The 20,545-nt window shown below is 40.9% G+C and overlaps 1 protein-coding gene across 1 annotated transcript in view; it reads left to right on the top strand.

Annotated features, from left to right (window-relative positions):
- Positions 1–20,545, top strand: part of NCKAP5 (NCK associated protein 5) — a gene marked incomplete at both ends in the record, with an annotated part of 331,674 nt that overhangs the window by 121,518 nt on the left and 189,611 nt on the right. The window contains one exon of the mRNA XM_082284641.1: positions 15,170–15,229. Within this exon, the coding sequence (XP_082140767.1) occupies positions 15,170–15,229 (60 nt within the window). The remainder of the gene's footprint in view (positions 1–15,169; positions 15,230–20,545) is intronic.

Genomic DNA, 20,545 nt, shown 5'->3' with positions numbered 1-20,545 from the left:
TTAAGACCCTAGTGAAAGGCAGAGTGCTTTGTGGAAATACAGAAGGAGAGGATGTGGAGGAAATTAATACAGGCATAGAGAGGAGGATGGGCATTGGGGGGTACAGTTAAATAGGTTAAAGCATGGCTCTGGCCTTTAGTGGGACTGTTTGGTGGTTGGCCAGGGAATTCCTGGGAAAATCCTCTGGCCGTTGAGGAACGAGGAGATTTATAAGCTAAATGAAAAAGTCCAGCCAGAGTGTGACAGTGGCTGGAGGTCTCTACTGAAGAGCATATCAATAGAACAAAAGTCTGAAGAGTCAGAGGAAATTTTGCTGTGTGTCAGGGACAGCATTTTTTCCCCTCCCTGTCCAGTAAATCTCTTCCTGTGTGATTTTTGGCTGGCCAGCTGGGCACTGGCAGAGGGGGATGTGTGTCCGAGGCTGCTGGCACTCGGGCTCAAGGACTGAAGGATGGCAGGAGGCGCTGGAGTGGTGGGACTGTAATTAAAATCCCATCTGGGGGATTGTGGCTGGCCCTGGAGGAATGTCCCACAGGTCCTGCTGAGCCACTGGGGCTTCCAGCAGGTGCCTGAGTGGTCCTGCTGGCCCAGGGAGCGGGGCTGAGCCTCTGGCCTGCCAAGGGCTGGCGAGCCCCAGCCTGAAGTAATTTCTAAACCCTGCTGATCTGCAGTTCCAGCTATCCCACTCCGTCATTGTCCTGCTCTGAGAAATCCAGGCTGGTTGTTTGTCTGGGGTAACTCAGCTGATTAAATACATGTCACTGTAAATGGGCTGACTGAAACCAGCCATCTGGCTGCCTGTTTAAAGTGTTAAATTACTGCTTGGTATGATGGTATAATTTTCTAGTGGCTTTAAATACTTTTCTTCATTAATACTTTTGGCTATCAGTACTTGTGTGCACTTAGAAACATTTTCCTTGTAAAAGAAAAGTTGATTGTTATTGTTGCAGGGAATGCTCCAAGAAATATTGCAGCTTTTAAAGAAAATATGTCTTTGGGAAACCGTGTAGACCATGATCTGTGTATAGGGGAAGAGAAAAATTATTCCCTACCTATCTAGAAAATAAATTGTTTTCTCTGTCACTTGCGACTCTGAGAAATTGGAATAATAGGATTTTTAAACAAAGCCATAGTTTTTATAGGTGCATACAGAAGCACTGTCTATATGTAGGTACAGTTCATAATGTTTTAGTAAGACATTGCTGAGGTAAAATACCTGTTGACAGACCTCATGTACCTTGAGAGTTTATCTTTTTCTGTCCTTTCCTTATCTTTATCTGAGACTGGGAAAAAAACCAGCAGCATGCTAACTAAAATATATTTGAATTTAGCATGTAGCTGTATTATATTATCTAACACACTGGGACGTTGTGTGGATGCCAAGAGCTTTGCAGGCAGAAGCCAGGGAAGAGCTACTGGTGTAAGGCTTTACCTTTGTGGGCAGAGCCAGTAGCAGGGCAAGGCAATACCTCTGTGTCTGGTTCATGCAGTCTCACCAAAAATGTTTGATGAAGGGATGAATATGTGGGGGTTTTGTGCAGAAAAATATCCTAGCATTTCATTTCCACATGAAATTAGATGATAACAGCTTTCAGTGTCAGCTGTGAAAACTGCTTTTGTGGGATGTGCAGTAATGAGCAGGTACTAGTTTTATAATAAGGAATAATATGCAACCTAATATGTTTATATGGGCTTTTTCTGCCTCACTAAAAAAAATTCTTAACTTGTCTTCTAGATAACCTCCAAATGGCAGATGAAACTAATTAAGAAAATATCTTGTTAAGGAAAATATGTCAACATGGAAGTATCTTAGTGCATCAAAGTCTGCTGGTTCTTGCAGCCTGGTGATAAAGGAGAAGCGATTCTCTTCTGGTTTGGGGACTTTCGGGAAGGAAAGTGAACCCAAATATCTCTTAGATATCGATCCCCTGAGTTCAGAGCAGCTCTGACCACCTGGATAACAACTTAGACCATTAGTAACATATATTCAACTTTTAGCTTTTTATGCACTCTTGTAAAACACTGAAGAGCCACAGTTACAATTTTGCTAATGAACCTTGGGTGTGGAGGAGGTCACTTCTGGCTTTCTCTAAGAAAATTGCTGGTTATTGGGCGGAGTGGATGTTAAAGTAGGTGCTTGTTGCAGCCTCATTCTGACCCTTTTATTACTAAAATAAGGTATGGATTTAAAGGTAAACCTTAGGTTTAAGCAGAAAAACATCAAGGTACCCATCTATCAATTTTCTGTCAGATGTTTTGATCTTACATGCTAAAGGCATGGCCATGATGCAGGAGAGTTACCTACAAAATTAATTACCTGTTTTATATATGTCTGTTTTAACTCCTACTCTAATAATCTGGATACTTAAAGTGTGGTTCTACTTTATGATCTCTAATATCAAAGTAACTTAAAATCAAGATTAGGGTCACTTACTTAATTGGAAAATGCCCTTTATTGGATTTATTTTCTTGTTACAGCTTTCGACTGGGGAATTGAATTTTGAAATAATCAATACCTTGATTTAAAATGGAGCTTTTCCTGATTCTGTAAATGAAGTAATACTTGTGGTGATGCTATGTGAGCACTGTGTGATTTTTATTTTGCTTTCTGCCAAAGGTGATGTAGCTGGCTGCGGTGATGGCTGTAATAAGTTATTTCAGAGCACAGTTCATTACCCAGATACAATACATCTGCTGTGAAAAATGGCAAAGAGCTTTATTCAAACATCAGATGATTTCAAAACATGATATTTGTTGCTGAAACTGGAGAAATGTGGAATTGCCTAAGTGTCTGGTTGACATTTGAACTGCTGAAAGCATTCCCATTTTAATACTTCAGACAGTTAGTATTTCTTAATATACATTTAAAATGTTTGGAAATGCCCAAACACTAACACATCTTAATCCTTATTCATCCGTATCTTTTAAATTACTTGTCTTGTTTGCTGAAGCTGAACTTCCATTGAAGTTGATGCTGTTTGAGCTCTGAGAAGCTGGCCTCATTCTCAGAGCAGAGCTGGCTGTCTTTGGGGAAAATGCCCCAAGAGGGTTTAGTTTGTCTGGGGTTTCTTGAGGTGTTTGCTTCCCTGATTCAGGCTTTAAACAGAAAGCTGTTTTTTTAGATTGTGTTTAGTTGTAAAAGGATGAAAGGACACTGTTTTGTAACAGCATTTTCAGTCACATCACAAATAACTGGAAAAGCTCTATGTAACAGTTCTGGCCCAGCTTTGCTGAGCTGTACTAACTGGAAGGATAGATAGTACTCTACTTTCACCTGATAATGCTTTGTCATTTAATATTCAGAGAACAGAGCTTGAAGCTGTTATACTGAAGAAGTTCAGAGCACCACTTGTTGAGTTTTTTGACTGAGCTCAGTAAAACAACTTGAGCAACACAAGTGGATCTTGTGCCTGTTGCTATTCAGTCTTCCCTGTTTTATTCCTAGTTGTGCCTTGACTGTATGTGAATTTAAACAGCTTCATAAATATAAAAATACTGCCATTGCCCCACTGATATGTCTGGATTTCATTTTCGGTGTTGTTAAGTGTTACACTGGTATATTATGTGGTAAAACTGTCATTGATAACTTAGTTTCTGCATCTCTACTTGAACATGTTGGAAAGCATTTTGCATATATTGCCATATGCTGCTTCCATTATTTAAAGTGACAACTGTAATTTCTCTGTTGGAATTAGGCTGTGTGCACGGCTGTGTGCTCAGTACAAACACTGCTCTTTGAGGAGTGCTCTCAGTCTGGGCTGAGGTCCCTGTAGAGCCACGTCCTTTCAAAAGCAAAGCTTTTCTTCTCCTCTTCTAGGTCTACTGAGACAGCAAAGCTTGGGTTTGAGGTTTCAGTTAATCATCTAATTTGTCAAAACACATAATCAGCCAGAGGCCACTGCCTTTGACTTTATCTAGTCTTCTTTTATAGACAGAATGATAGAAGAAACAATTATATCATTAGCATGGAACTGATTTTATTGCTGTAAGGCTGCATGAATATGAATTCGTGTGTTGGGTTACTGAAGGATACTTCAAAGTGATTTTCAACATACTGCTTGTTTTGTTTCCAGCATGGTGAGACATAGTGTAGAGAACATTATTTTGTTTAAGGCACACTGAAACACATTCCTTAGCCTGGGGGAGGACTGGGGGAAGTCCAGCAGTTTATAACTTTTTCCAAGGCAGTTTGTTACAGCATCACTTTAAATTAAAAAAAAAGAAGATTCTTCTTTCATCTGTTTTTCTCTTCATGAAACTAGTAGCTTTAGTAGCTTACCCAAGTCCATAGAAATTTATAGGAAAGTCTGAATTACCTTCTCTTTCAAAATCTTTGCATTCAATAAACATGACTGCATTCCTGAAACTGAAAACTAAGTGGCAATTATTGCCTGTTGGTAAATCTTAAGTATGTTTGATGTAGACATTTAAGAAATCCTCTCAGAAAATAAATATTTATTTATTTTATCTGTCATTTGCTAAGAGTCCTATTGGAAGGCACCTGCAGGGGCTGTATCAAAAGTGCTGTATCCAAAAGTGTAATCTCACTGTTCAGATTATTTGATTTTTTGTAAAATGATGTGAGAAGAAATTGTGTTTTATCTCTCAGAGTGGTGAACAACAGAAAAAATTACGCCAGGGCCCTGATCTGAGTTTCAGCTGCTTTGGCCTTAAAATGGAGACGGTTCCCAGTGAAACATGTCCACCTGATGGAACAGTATTTCTGGGTCTTACCAGAACAGTATTCTTGAGGGTGCAAAATGATCTTACAAGAAAAAAAAACCGAAAAGAAAACAATTTATTCAGTAAAGAAAAGGACTTTTTGACCAGGTTTGATCCTTTTCTGTATTTTCTCTGCGAGTGGAAGGTTATTGCAGATTGGTTAGTGATTTGTACCAGAATATCTAAGTATTGAACAATTGTGTAAATGCAAAAAAAAAAAAGTCAAGAGAGAGGGTTGTGAGCAAAGTGAGCAAAGCATAAAATCACTTTGGTCTTGCTTCTTATCCACATGGTTTTTTCAAGGTATTTCAGTGTTCAGTTAGAGCAGGACATGAGTGACATCCGGAAGGTTACAGAGTTTGCAATAAATATAGCTCAGAGAGAAAAAAGACATAGCAAATGCAGCCTGTTAAGAAAACTAGAAGTCCTCATGCTGTGGGCTTTCTGGACAGATAGAAATGCATCACACTGTGTAACACCTTCCTTTAAAGAGAGATTACAAAGAATACCAGGAATTGTTGTGATGATCTGGGAACAAAGGAGTGGAAAACAGAGGTAAGAGATCAACCAGTAATGGAGCAAAATCAGGCATCTGCTTTGAACTGTAAGAGCAAAAGTGAAAGGCTTTGTAGAGAGCAGGGAGGAAAATCTTTCTAAACATTCTCACAAACAAATGAGAACTGGATGTATCTCTTGGGCAGAGCCGAAGGAAAGCTAGTTATGAAGAAAGCAGTGGGATCTAGGAGTTTTGTTGAGCTTAGTATCCAAAACAATGAATTTGGGATTTGTGCCTTACACCCATTTTCCTTCAGTGTTGGGTTTCATCCTTTTTTTTTTTTAGAAATGTATTTCTGTCTTTTCATTTCCCTAAAAATACAAGAGGTGGCTTAGGGGTGTGTTTCTGGGAACTCTGGTTTACAGACCCAGTTGCCTATAGTCTTCATCACTCTTTGCAAATTTGTTGATTTTCTAAAGATGGTAATTTACTACCAGGATGTGGAATCAGCACTTTGCATGAATGTTACCCACAAAATGTAAAAGTAATTAGGATCAGGACTAAGCAAAGACCTTCTGGTTCTGGTAAAAGGTTTGTGTGGAAGGAACAGGCACTGTGAGAAGTCATAGTAGTGTACTGACATTTCTTGCTGTTAGTTTATGTCTGGGTAATTTTGGTTATGAAAAAAATGTTTCCGTGATTTTCAGTTTTACGTGAAACAAGAGTTCTGACTTCATTTTCATAGAGGACAACCATATAAATTTCAGCTAACACCCTCTCAGACAGCCTCAGGGGATAAGACGGAAGGAATGAGAATTCTTTTGTGCTTTGATGCATTGGTTGGGAAAGTTACACTCCTGTTAAGTGTGATGCATTTTATGTTAATAAACAAAAGATCATTAACTGAAGACTGAAGTGCTGCCAATCCTGAATCTTTCATGAGCAATAAATTCTCATTAAAAACCCCTTAGGGAAATGTATGTCCTTTCAAAAGAATTTCCACAGCACATCATCTCCATGTGACAAATCTGCAGAGAAAAAATATATATGAGGAAAAGTGATTGGGGGAATTTGTTAGCTCAACTTTCAAGTCCTTTGCAAAAAGAAAACCTTGTTTGCTTCTTTCTTCCTTTGTTTTTCATTTTCCAAGGTTGTGTTACATCCAGGCTCAGTGAAAAAAATAATTCACTTCCGCTAGAAATGGCTGAAGGGGTTTGGGTCACAAACCAAAGTATTTATCATACAGCAGGAGATAGATATCTTCTGGATTCCAAATATTTACTTAAGAAAAAAACCCCAAAACTAACACGAGTAAACAATACAATAAAAATGGTATAAATCTCTATGCTGTAAGGATCTGATACTGCAAATCATCCATAACACCCCAACCAGAAACACAAGAACTGAGACTCCGTCTAGTCTAGAGAATGGCTTGACCCAGATTAAAACTGAACAGCAAGAAGAGAGATGAGAATTTACACACTCACAAGCTGGGAGACACTGCTAAGAGCAATGCCACTGAGGAGGAACAGCTCTGTGTGCCCTAACAGGAATGCTGTGCACAACCTACAGCTGTAGCCTGGCTTGAAGTCTGGAATAAAGCAGAAGTGCTGAACGACGTGTTCAGGTCAGGCAAGATGGGAGAGGTGGTCTTACACAGAGTGGTTCCTATCTAGTACTTTCTCTGTCTCTTCTGTCTTGAATGAGCATTAAAAAAATAATCTTTTGATAGTTCTATAGGCAGAACTTCTCCATTCACATCTCTGCTGTTGCTTTCAGTGTCACCAAGTCACAGAAATAAAAATAATTTAGAAGCAACATCTGCTTCAGCAGCACCTTCCTTGTGTTGGTGACTGATGTGTTGCCAGGCCCGTGTCAGCTCTACCGAACAGCCCAGTGTCACCAGCTTTGGTACTTCTAGCAAAGAGAGCAGGTGTTTTTGGGGATTAGGACCAAAAAAAGCGTCTTGTGGGCATGTGAAATGAAGAGTGGCAGTTTGTGTGTGTTGGGAATAAGAGGGATTAAAAGGTGGTGATTTACAATGTTGTCTTTCTCCATGGGCCAGACTTTCATGTAGCAATGACCCTGTGCCTCTTTCTTAACCCACTTTGAACTCAACTGCACTATCAAGCTAAGCTGGGAAGTTTTGAGCAACCTGTTGTATGGTCTTATCATCACACTTAAAGAAGTGGAGCTCCTGGACCATATGCTGCTGAGGGAGGATCAGGTGAATTAGTCATGTACCAGAGAGACAATTTGCTTTTCACACTGACCTGGACTGGAGAAGGTCATAAGAATAATGTGGTGGCTCTGAGGATGCTGTCACAAAGCAGATAAACACTACTGTATGTTTTAATTAGAAAAGTGCAAACTGTAGGCCTCATGCTGTTAAAGGATTCTCAGGAAGAAATTTTGTACCATTTAAAGGCTTTGATTAAATATGCTTTGCTTAGTGTAAAATATTTTTTTATACTAGCACCTGGAAAAAAGAGCAAGCAGTAATTCTTCTAGAATTACTAGCTGTGCAACAGCTGCCTATATTGTAATGTAAAGTTTTCTTTTGCTGAATTAATATTCCAAACTAACTTTTATTAGTCCTTTCCTTCTTTTTTTCCTGTTTGAACACCGAGGTTTTCAGTGATGATAATTGTTTGAGAACTTGGCAGCTTGCCTAATTGTACAAATTCCCACTGTATGCTTCTTGGATTGCAACCTATTGGCAGAAATAATACAGCATTAAATATAAATATTACTGCTAATGTAATACTTAAATTGATAAATCAGTCACTTATGTCAAGAAATTCCAAACTACAGCACTGTGAATTTGTCAAATTGTTTTTGCTCTATACTTTAAGGTGTGGATTTCAGAACAGAGACAATAAGGTTTATGGTTAATGTACCACTTTAAATAATAACGAATTTTGTGTGATGGATCCAGTGCTCATTTATTTTTAGCAGGGGCTTTAAGTAGTTTAGCTGGGATATATTGAACCAAAAGGTTTAAACAGGGAGCAAATCTGTGCAAGATTTGGCCCTGCACTTTGCTTTCTGATAAATGCAAGGTTTCCATAATGCATGGGCTATTTAATTCATAATGTGAAAACTTGTACTTTACATGTATTTCAGAGTTCAGTATTCTGGTGCTGTTTACTTGGTGTTTTTTGGCACTTAGGTTTTGATGTTTCATACTTGAAGGGGTTGCATTCAGGTGGATAGCCAGGTGTAAGTCTCTTGCCTGCTGCAGTTTACTGCTCTGTGTTTGGGCTGTTTTTTAAAAGAAGTCTGTAAGTATCTCTCACTGCTCTCTGCAGGCTTTAGACATTGTTAGAAAAACATGGGGTTTTCTCTCCGTTTTTTTCTTTCTAGAAAAACTCATTTTTTTTCCCAGACCAATTTTCTTCTTTGGTCTGGAATCTCAGACCAAAAGAAAGGCTTCAGAGGAATGTATCTGCAAAAAAATTGCAGTTGAATGCATAATCTCATGAATAATGGTCATAAAGTGAGATGTTCCAGGAGATTTGTAAAATGATTGCTTGGTATGATTCATAATTATCTCAATGATTTGGCATTGTATCACACAGACATTAGTCTTTTATTCTGCAATTGAATAAGTGCCTAATGGGGGAGAAATCACTTTTTCCTATTTTTTTCTTAGTCAGGAAACTGCATTGATGTGATGGTTGATGCCATCTCTTGCTTGGGAGCTCTATTTCTTGTCATTCTAATTATTTCTCACATACTAATGAAAATTATTTAAGGGTCTGTATTTATAAAGCTTTTGCTCCTCACTTACCGGTTTTTCTGCATCACCAAGGTTAAAAACCATCTTGATGTTCAAGAAAAAAAAACCCCAATGTTTTAAACTTTGGGTCTAGACCTCCTCAACTATGTTTTTTTGCCTAAATCTGTACAAAATTTGAAAGGTGGGCAGTACTGTGGAGTCAGAGCTAATAATGGAAGAAGACAGTCCAACTTCAATAAATAAACAGATATAGATAAATAGATATATTTGAAATGTTGTCTGAAATACCAAAGAATCTTTAAAGTATGCAGCCTTGTACACATAATTTCAGTGCTGAAAACAATAAACATCAATGAAATAATAAAGATTGCCAGTGTGAGAGAGGATGCTTCTGTTGAAAAGGCATCGCTGCCTGTTCTCGTGCTCGTGCTCAGAGGAGGGGAATTACCCTGCTCAGGTGCCCGGCTGACCTTGGATGCTGTGCCCATGCTGGGAGAGTAATTTGTCATGGAAACAATTTGGGGATAATCTGCCATGGACTCCTGATAAGCTTCCCTTTCTAGTTTCTTTGCCATGACTGTCCCACTTTTTAGCCAAAGACAATGTTTTTGCTTTTATAATGAAGGCTCTGCCCTCATGGTGTTCCTCTCTTCGCCTCCTCCTTTCTGACCTGTTCTCCTGTGATTTCTTCCATGGCATTTCTTTTGTATTTGGTGTCTTGTTTGGATGCTTCCAACTAGATTGTTGTCTTTGAACTTCTTCAGTTTGATGTACATGAAAATCCACTGGAAATTGGTGAGGAGCTCATGAGGATTGCTGATACTTATTTTAGATTATAGTTATAATTTTTTTCCCTTGCTTTAGTGTCACCCAAAGAAAATACAGTTTAAATAAGTTACTACCTGTTTTGCTTGTCTGGATTTGGCAGAATCATGTCTTATAGAAGAGAAGTTTAATGTAAATGATATTTTCTGTAGGCTTATCTTTTATTACCAATAAATTAGCAGTGAATAGGAGCTGTTCCTTGCTGGTGGCTCATCCTATCTTTCCTGCTTCTGCCTGACAGCATTAGTACTTCTGTTATTGTAACTCCAGTCCTTGCAATTATTGTAAAAGTAGTTAAATGAAGCCTGTACTTCGCTCAGCTTTAAATTTGCAATGAATATTTTTTGTGCAGGATGACTCCTTTATTGCCAGATCTGGCTAAGGCGCTGAGGCTCTGAAAGCCCAGTTCCACAATGCTCTGACATTCATGGAGCAGCGAGCGCGGTCGCTGTACGTGACGGTCGGGGGAAGCAGCATTGCTGAGCGCCGCGCCCGCAATCGGAGCCGAAAGAGGCGCGTGAGTTCACTGCAGCCATTCCACCCTGGGCCCTTCCCCTGTCACATCTCATCCACTCGATGGGGTCAAGCCTGGTCAGCACTCGGATGGGAAACCTCCCTGGAAAACCAGGAGCTGAGGGAAGCCACGCACAAACTGTGTCTCTCTGCACAAACTAGCACCCTGCCCCTGGGTCAGTTGTTAGCACCGTGCTATGTTTAATCCATGTGTGATGGGTTTAGTTGTGGCTTCTTCTGGTTCATTGGAAAGACAATGCTGTGTCTACAAGTAATGATACAGGGGGAAAAACGTTATGGAGAAGTAATTTTGGTAGGCGGTAGACAAGGAATGGTTCCGAGGCACAAGGAGGTTTGGGAGGCCTTGCAAGTCTGGGTTCCGAGTCTCTGTCAGTTTTCTGTTTGCTTTTTCCCCATGAGAAAAAAAGTATTTATTCACCTTCTGAATATCACTGTGATAGTGTAGAGTGGAAACTTGGTTGGGATTTTTCTGCTCCAAAATAGCCTGCAGAAGGGATGGAAGGACTCGTTGGAATATAGCTTGGCCATTCTGCTTGGCCACAGTCACCAATGATAAAACAAATATTCACTGTATTTTCAAAGTTTGACTTTGTCAGTGGTGATTTTCTGGCTTTTCAAATGGTGGAAGTTATAAAACGACAAGAAAAGGTGGGCTTCACTTTGTGGTGCAGGACTGATTGCTTCTGAATGAAATTGCTTTAGAGTGAAAATTTCCAAGACAGGATGAAACATGAAGAAAACACATTCCTGTTCATGGAAAAAAAGGTGGATAGAGAAATGAATGAGTAACTTTGGAGCTTCCTACCTATTGAATTTTGTTGTGTAGAGAAGTAATAATTTACTTAGAAAATAGGAAAAGTTTGAAATCTTCAAGTGCCAAAGTTGACACTTGTTGAAAATGTAAGAGCTGTCAATACATGCTGGCAGGTTGTGGAGCTGATCAGGACAGGAAAGGACAGCATCAGGGTGGATAGAGCCCTTCTCTTCCTAGGGGATCATGTGGCTTAAGGTTTGCTGAAGCATTAACTTCAGTTTCAGATGATGTTTCTAAGGTATTTCCCATTCTTTTTGAGTCTTGACTGTGTTCGTCGTTAAAGATAAAATTACTTTTCGTCATTAAAACAGTAAAATTACCACTTAAAATACATCCTGATTCTGTATAGCTGAGGTCTTGGCAATTGGATATATTTCAGCACATTTTAACTTTATTCAGAAGCTAATTTAAGTAATATCTTTCTTAGATGGAGATGCAAAGCCCTATATCTGACAGTTTCTGAATCTGAAGTTTCCAAATAAAAATTAAGATCAAAGTTTGGGAAGCTGAAGTACACTTCTAGAGTTTCTGGGTTTATTGTATCAATGTACAGTAGCAATACAAAAAGAACAACTGAGAAAAATGGAGCCTTTCATGTACCCAGTATAGCTTTTATTGTGGTGCTTGATCTGAGGAGATGTGTTACCACATCAGGAGGAGCATCAGCATTTGTTCAGAGTTAAGGGATAGGTAGGGGCTTGTGACTGAATTGACTTCCCTGCCTTTGTCCTTGTGGATGGGGGAGAAGCTCGAGCAGAGTGGTTCTGGGCAGAGCTGTTACTGCCATCTGATACAGGGTTTCTTTTGTCTGGCAGTTGAATGAGTTGAACCTGGTGGGAAAGGAGAGTGAAGGAGAATTTTAGTTAAAGGAGAGTTCTGAATATGCAGAATTATTTAGCACATTTATGTTTTTCTTGGACTAAATGGGCTTTCCTCAAACTGTTGTTTTTTAGAACAAGCTACTGCAATATCTACCAGTGATACTGAGAGTTGAAATGTATCTTTCTTCCATCCACACACTGACTGCTTGTGTGCTTGGCTCCATCTGGAAAGGATATAATTGAATCCTTGTTTGGCTTCTTTAATTATTTCTTTGCAAAGTCTTTGGCTGGGAATTTTGCCACTTACAATACAAATATTCAAACCTAAGAGCATAAACTGTGCTTTCAAAGAGCATTTTTGTAAACCTTTTATCATTTGGAGGTTTTTCAAAAGAGAACATGAGACCTCCTCAATGAACATGTATTAATTGTTTAAATCCCCAGAGAAGATTTTGTTTCCTTGCAGGTTGGCTGTAGTTGCTAATTAACTTTGTTAATTAGTCATGCTATAAGGATGAAACATGGTTGATTAAAAATAAATAAAATCATATAGCAACAAAGCGACGCTACTGTTTTTTCCTATTTAAAAACAAAGATTAAAAAAACGAGATTAACTTTGAAGCTGCATGTCAAACGTTCTTTACATTTGAAACATCTGAAAGACTAAAGCAGCTAAAAGCTTATTATTTTTGCAGCTCAATCATAGTAAAATGTTTTGTAATACCATGTTAGAAATGGGGGCTGAGAGTAGTCACTGAAGGTGCTGCCTTAAGCAGAACTGACTGAGATGGTGGATAATAACCAGAGGGTTTATTTGGTCATCCTTAGACATAAAGGTCCTTGTTCCCTCCTGTCATCTATCTCATATGAAAACTTCCAACACTGTGAATTAGTTTTAAATGCTGTTGGCTTGTAAAGGGAGTCTGGCCACATTCATTGTCAATCACACGGGTGCACGTTTGTGGAGCAGTGGTGGGAAATGGCTCGCTGTGGGCAATGGGCCACGTGCATCACTAACAGAGCTCCCTGGAACAGTCTTGGGGATGACTGTGGTCCACAGGCACGCTGAGCTTCTGCCACACGTCCTGCCCAGAGGAAGGTAGCCATCTGCATGGGCTGGCTGGGAGTGCACAGCTCCTTCACCTGGGGGATGCTGGTGGGAGGGAGGAAGCGGGAGCATAGAGTTTGCTTGCCTCGAAGCTGACTATTTGTAGACATTGTTGGAACAGATGGCTCATCTGTACCCACTATGGCACTTTTTTTTCCCTCTTCTACATGATAGGCTGGTTTCTTTTTCATTTTCTGCTATTGAGAAGTGGTTCTGTTCCTAACAGCAGCAATGTTATAAACACAGTTTGAGAATGCCTGTCTTTGCTGTCCTTCACTGGGAAAATTGCTGAGAAAACCTTTCTGAATCTCATCAGGGGTCCTAACCCAGACAAGGAAGACCTGGCATCATTGGAGAAGCCCTCTTTGTGAATGGACCTTGAGGGGAATTTATTCTAATAAAATTCCAGAAATGTGGAACTGATTCCATGTTGGAGTTAACATGGAGAGAGGGAAGTAGGAGTATTCCTGATGTGGGAGGCATAGCTAAATAAACCTCTCCAGACCACTGGCAGGAAATGTATGGAGGAGTGGTTTGTGGGGGGGTTGTTTGTTTATTCTCCCCCCACCCCCCACATATTTTCTCATAGAATATCTTTAGGCATTTGTTTTGCAATTAAAAGGTCAAAACCTCCTCAAAGGGAATACTTGCTTTTTCCACTAGAACATATTAGGGCACTGAAGCAGTGCAAAAATGCGAGGGGCTATTTCCAGCAGATGAACTAAATCCTTAAAATAGGATTAACCAGTCTTGTAATTTGCCTGTGATAGTATCTGAGCAAGGAAGGGGGGAAGTGGTACGTGTCTTTTAGAAGCTGTGTTTAAGACACCTGTGTTAAGGCTCTCAATGCTGGACTCTCAATGCCACTTCTCAATTTTCTGTAATTTTTCACATGTGCCAAAGATCTTGATACCATGCTGGATAACACAAACCCAACTTCTACAGGGCTGTGGCTGTATCATCTTCAACTTTTGCTGATATTCCATGGTTTCAGCATCATCCCTGTTTACAGATCAGGATTTTGGCAATGCTTGGTGCTAATCTGATAACCATGATTGTCGGCTGTGTGGGGAATGCTGAGGGTTGCAGCAAGCATGTGGGGGTAGGTGACCAGCAGGGAGACTCAGCTGAAATACCACATCTTCTGCCGAAATGGAGAGAGGGGACTGGTGCAGTGACCCAAGCATACACTGAGCTGTGGCTGAGTGACAGGAGTGCTGTCATTCCACAGGAATTAGGCAGGCATGCTCAGATTTTCCTCATCAGGAATGGTTCCTGAGAAATGGTTTAAAGGCTACTTTTTTTTTCTGCACATTTGGGAATAAAATAACATAGAGCAGTTATTTTCCATGCAGGATGAGAGTGGCCCAGTCAATGATAGGACCGTTTACAGAGCCTGGGCCCTACTTCTGCCCTGGCTTGGCAGCTTTGGGGTGGGTCTTTGGGGGATGGAGTTGCCCCAGCCCATACAATGGGAAATTATCTTTCCTTTTCTATGTATGCTAATCACTACTTTTCATTCCTTTCTTACAACTTTTCAGTGTACTTAAAAATGTGTTGTGGTTGCCAAATCCTTAATTAAACAAAGTAATTATTAGTTGAGTCGAGCCAAACATTTGTGTAAGGATCTTATATGAAAAAAGGCTAATTAAAAAAAAAATCTAATAATTCAGTAGTTGCAAAATGCATCACAGTGTGTTTAGATATAGAATAGATGGTTTTAATTTCAATTTTATGCATATATTTATTGATGATGCAGCAGCCTTCTGGCATGGGTTAATATGGTGCAGAATAAAGCGGATGGGCAGGGCTATAGGAAAATAAATAACACAACATGATTTGCACAGTCTGTTTCTATATCACTGGCATGATGAGCTACTTTGTTGTTTGAATGAAGCAAATGATGTTTGGATTCAGCTGATTTATTGACAGCTCTGTCAAACTGCCACGAAATGAAACAATAATGCAGCCACTAAATACTGCAGGAGAACACGGGGAGGAGAGCGGGGCCTGCTGGGGGTTACCCCAGCGATGTGCAGGAATGCTGCCCCGATGGAAGGCACTGGAAAATGAACTGCTATTCACAGGCTTTTCTTTCCGTAGGGAGAAGCTGTCTGTGGCTCGGCTGCAGCGGGAAGTTGCCCAGAGTAAGAGCGAAGGAGCCATGGTAAGCTGTGCCTACTCGCTGCTTTGCAATTCTTGTCTTGCTGCTTCAGGCACATTTGGTCTGGCTGGAGGTGGTCACCAGAGCATCAAGGCTGTCTTGGACACAACAAAGGGTTGCCAATGATGTATTCATAAATGTGAAGAAACTCAAGGCTTCGCTTGCTTGGAAAAGCCATGATAGAGAAAAGCTGCTTCATTTTTCTGCTGATGGTCCTTACTGGAATTGGAAGCAAGGCAAGCACAGAAAGGCAATTTCTGATGAAAAAGCAGTAGATTTACTTGCCTATTAAATCTTAGCCAACCACAGAAAAATGGAAGAACACAAGCATGGAAGCTTAAAAAAACCCCTCAATCTGATAATTTTGTAAATCATGTAGTGCTCCTTGTATCTTCATTTTTCATGTACCAATTCATGAGATTAGCCTTGTAAGCAAAAGATGAAATGGCAGATTTTTGGTTAACCGCAAACCTCAATTTATAGAGTGCCTTATCTCTTCAAAACAATTTTCTTTAGGAGCCAACATGTGCTGAGTGTGCTTAATTACTTAATATCTGAGGAACTGCTCCCATCTGTTAAAGAGTTTGTTTGTCTGTATCTTCAGATAAAATGTCTTAAGCTTCCATGGGATAAAGCAGACCTGTTCCAAAAACCTTCAAACCCAAACTGTCCCCTTGAACATACGTGGAAGTACCGCTGATCTGAGTGAGTTGCACAGTTGGCCGTGAAAGACTTTGGTCCCAAGTTTGTTTAACTTAGTGGGGAGCAGCTGTAGAAGGTCTCTGGGGATGGGGTGCTCTGTGAACTGTGTGATGCAGGGTCCTTAAAATGCCACCAGCCTCCAATGAGGGCCATTTATAAATCCTTAGTGATTAATACAATGATGTGAGATTTGGAGGGACCTAAGTGACAGGTGAGAGAAACCAGCTCTGAATCTACTGTTCTCACCACAGCCCCAGATGTTCCCAGCTCAGCTGTGGGAGCCACTGCCCTCTCCCATCCCAACACCACCCCAATGTTCCTGCCCTTGGGGTCTGCAGGGTGGCTGGGTTGGCCACGAGGAGACTTTCCGATGGGGTTTAAGCAGTTGGGAAGCCTGGCCTGTGGATAATGTGTGTGAATGGGCACAGAAGTCCTGGAGGAACTGAGAAACAAACTTTTATCAGGTAAAGTTGCAATCCAAAAGTCTGTGACTGAGATAAAGCTCCTGCTGCCTCCAGGAGAAATTGTGCCTGAGGAAGAATGGCAAAGATCAGGCATTGGATTTGCAACTGCATTTTAGTTTTCAGTGTAAATAAATGTCAAAATCTGGGAAGAGCTGTTTACTCTACTTGAAGTATTTCCTTCAATTTTTTTTTTTAACTAATTCCCTTGGAGGCATAGCAGTAATATAATACATTGAGTGTAAAATATCCTTAGTGGGATAATCCAAGGCTATATGAAATGAGCAATACTGATTAACCTTCTGGAGCTGGTAAGGCTTTTGGTATGTGCACCCACCTTGTGGTCTCCTCTCTTGACTGTCAGACACTTCTTATGTCTATGGGGCTGTGGGATAGATCACTTCTCCCTGCTAACCAGGGTGTAATTTTGTATAATTTGTTGAGAGGCCAAGTGTTGTAACCCATTAGGAGCTGACAGGGAGCTCTCCGGGGGTGCAGTCCTCCCCCAAGGTAAATACTGGGTAGTTTTTCCCCTCTTCCCTGAGGGGTAATACCCACAATTATCCTGCAACTAGAGCCGAGAGCTAGCGCGCCTGTAGAGACGATTGCTTTGAAGCAGTTATGTATGGAAAGTTCTTTGTGTCTTAGAGCTGGTGATTTTAATATGAAACACAGCAGTCATTAATTAACATTAATGAACTTGCGGGGCTGTGAGCAGTGTGAGAGCAGCAGGGGTCTAGGGGCTGGAGTACTTGAACCCAGGGGAGGCCAGGGATGAAGAAAGTCGTGTAGCTGCGTTCCCAGGGCGTGCGGCGAAGGGCCGGCTGCACATGCTGGGTTTGGAGCAAACACTTTACAAACATTCATAGCGAAATTTCGGCGAGGGATTCTGAGCCAGCAAGCCTTTGGCAAGCGGCGGGGCTCCCTCCGGAGCAGCGCTGGCTGCCAGCAGCCTGCCCGCCGGGTGCCCAGCCCATGTGCTGCTCTTTTTGGTGTGATGGGCATCCCCCGGGGCCAGCGCCGGCGGCGAGCAGGCTGGGCAGGGCCACCAGCCAGCCACAGGGCGCCCGAGGGCTCGGCCGTGCTGTCACCGGCTGCGACTCAGGATCAAAGGAATGGCACCCCCGCAGCCTCCCTGCCGGTGACAGGCCACAGCTTTATTAATCACTAATTAGCTAATCGCCTTTACTCGCTCCCATTTTCTGTTTGTTGTGCTGGTTAGATTGGCACGAAGGTTTTCACGGGACCAGCTCCTTCACTTTGGAAGGGCACAGGTGACAGCACATGGCACCTTCAGTGCCACCTCCAGTGCCTTGCTCGGTCTCGTGGAGAGCATTTCTTGCAGTGTGAAACAGGGCAGGGAGCACAGGCTGCCCTGCATCCCGGGAACTGTGCAGGGCATCACACAAGCCTTTGGCAGGATGGCACCTCATGTAATACCTGCTAGCATTTCCTGCTTATTTAAAAAAAAAATTGTTTGGGTTTTGCTGTCACAGATTGGTCATGAGGGTAAGAGGTGACTGCTTTATGTAAGCCACACTCACTTTTGGGGTGAGCAGAGTCAGTGAGCAGGGAGTGTGTGCCCTGTCCCTGTATGTGCTGGAAGGATGTAGTGCAGTTGATTTTCCCTGTCCTTCCCACTTGGGTTCACCCAGCACCCCAGGAACCGCTGCAAGGTGGACACGTGCATAAAACCAATGACCAACAAACACAAAGCATGTGCTGTAGAAGCTACTTACACCATGGTGTCTTTGCTCAAGAAATGGGTCTGTGCATCTGTATAAATAACATCTGGTGAGTGATGATGAAATGCATGTTTATGAGGAGAGGTTTTTCTGAGGCTGAAGCTCAGGCGGTGTGTGCTGTGTGGTGCCAGTATGTGGGACCCACAACACTCCCCAAAAGAATTGGGCCTTTGATATGTCCCAGAGTTACAGTTTTCCTGACTGATTTGTTACTGGAAGGTACTACAGAAGATGAAATGAAGACACTTCATTTCAAGATAAATGTTTATCACCAAAAATATACAAGTAATCTTGTAATATGTTTTTTCCATATGATTGTATGGAAAATCTGATACCTCATATATTGGATGCAGTATGTATTTATGACTTACTTGAATGGTGAACTGAATAATTCAGGCTGAATACCTGACAATTGCTCAGGTTTCTTCATTTTATGAACCACCATCAGTAAATATTGATTGTTCATTATTAAAATGCAGGATTTCTTACTACCAATCCATCCCTTGAAAGTTTCAGCAGTACTGAGCCAGGATTGCTGTCTGGCTCTTCTGTCACTCATGGTCTGTAATTTCATAGTGTGCATGTTTACAATTTTCTTAGTCATGTCTCTTCTGACTCATCAAGGATGACTCTTTGTAAAGGAAAAGGAGATCATCAGTTCATCTGTTTACACTTCTCACTGCATTTGGTGGGGACTGTGCAGGTGTCTGTAGTGACAGAGATCCCATTATTAAAATAAGCAGCTTTCAAAGCAAATCACAAGTTTATTTCAAAACATGCTGAAGACTGAAAACCACATTAGTCATCAAAGTATTTTTTTTATCTTTAAAGTGCATGACTTTGCCCGTTTGGACACAAAACATGACCAGGAAAAGTATTCATTTTTGTGAAATTTTCTTAACAGTGAACAGTGCTGGGTTAGGAAAAATATAAAAAAAATGCTGCCACACTTAACATGGCAGAGTTTTTGTGGCAGCATGTGTTATTTTAGCAGAAACTAGTTTAAAAGCCTAAAATGAACCAAGAGTATACATAATGATATCATGTTTTGATAACTTGGATTCATTAATAGTTACCCAGAAAAAAATGGTTACTTTTTTTTATATCTCAGTTTGTATCTGTCTTATACAGTTTTGTTAGTTTGTTCTTCCCATCCAGGTCCTTTAATTTCACTCTGTTTTCCATTAATTCACTGGCCTGTAACCTACATAAAAGAAATTGTACCACTCTGGCAATTTAACTGTGAAGGTTAAAGTGGGATGATACTGCCTTTTATAACTACACGGTTTTCACTTGGGGTGGGCCCTAGGCTCTGATTTACCATGTGTCCTTTAAGTGATGCAAAGTGATTATCATGGGCTCTTCCTGGTACCCGTCTATTCCACACCTGCACCCTTTTGTTGAAAACACACCATGTTAAGTGAATGTGAGGTCCCCACTGAATAGGTTTCCACCCTCTGGTAATCCTTCTGCATTAGATTGATTTATGAATGTATCAGATTCTTTGTTAGTATGTAAACCACTAATTAATTTAAAGCTCTCTGTGGAAAAATTAAAGCCCTGGTTAAGGCTTTCAACAGGCTCAGATGGTGCTAATAATGGAAAAACAAGTTATATTATTGAGTTTTGATGTGATCAGCACAATTCTTGCTTTACAAACAGTTTTTGCAGTAAAACAGTGGAGACTGCAAGTTTTTAAATAAAGAGTGGAAGAAATAAAAAGGAAAAGGCATAAAAAAACCTCGCAGTGTCAGTAAGATGTCCCATTATTATAAGGAACTGAGTCACTTCTGCTTGTTACAACTTTCTTAAATGTAATGGGTTTAGGTATATGTAACAGCCTCTTCAAAAACCACGGGAAGTCCAAACCACTCTTGTTTCCAGATTGAAACAGAAGTTGTAATCAGCTTTGAAAAGATCTGCCTCTTTTCATCAAGCTCTGCCAAACCGGAGCGTTCACATGGAGATGGATGTGTTGAAGTGCAGAAAAGGTCTTGACTGAAATTGCATTGAAGTCAGTTGAAAGTTTGACTGTATTATCAGATTTTCCAAACTCCCAGGGGGGTTGTATGTAATTTCTGTCGCTTGCTCTTTTGCTCAAGTTCAGGCTTTTAGCGTGGGTGCTAGTTTTTGGTGAGGAGAAAGAGATCATACCCCAGCTTGATGGTGCTTTGTTGAGCTGAGTGAAAGGAAGATAGAAAGCCAAATCTTGTTTATTTCTTTTTTCCGTGTAGGAAGCTGAAAATGCACAGTTCTAGAGGCAGCCTGTGATTGTAGGAAATAGTGCCTCTCCTGGGAGCTGCATTTACCTCTGCTGGTGCTCAGCTCTTGCAGGGCACTGAGACTCAGGCCACCATCCCGGCCCTGTGGTCAGCACCGCAGCTGACATTAATGCTGCCCCATTAATCAGC

This window comes from Coloeus monedula, assembly GCF_965178545.1.
Source record: "Coloeus monedula genome assembly, chromosome: 7".
NCBI classification, from domain to species: domain Eukaryota; kingdom Metazoa; phylum Chordata; class Aves; order Passeriformes; family Corvidae; genus Coloeus; species Coloeus monedula.
Note: the sequence above shows the minus strand (reverse complement) of the source record. Positions and strands in the feature narration are given on the sequence as shown.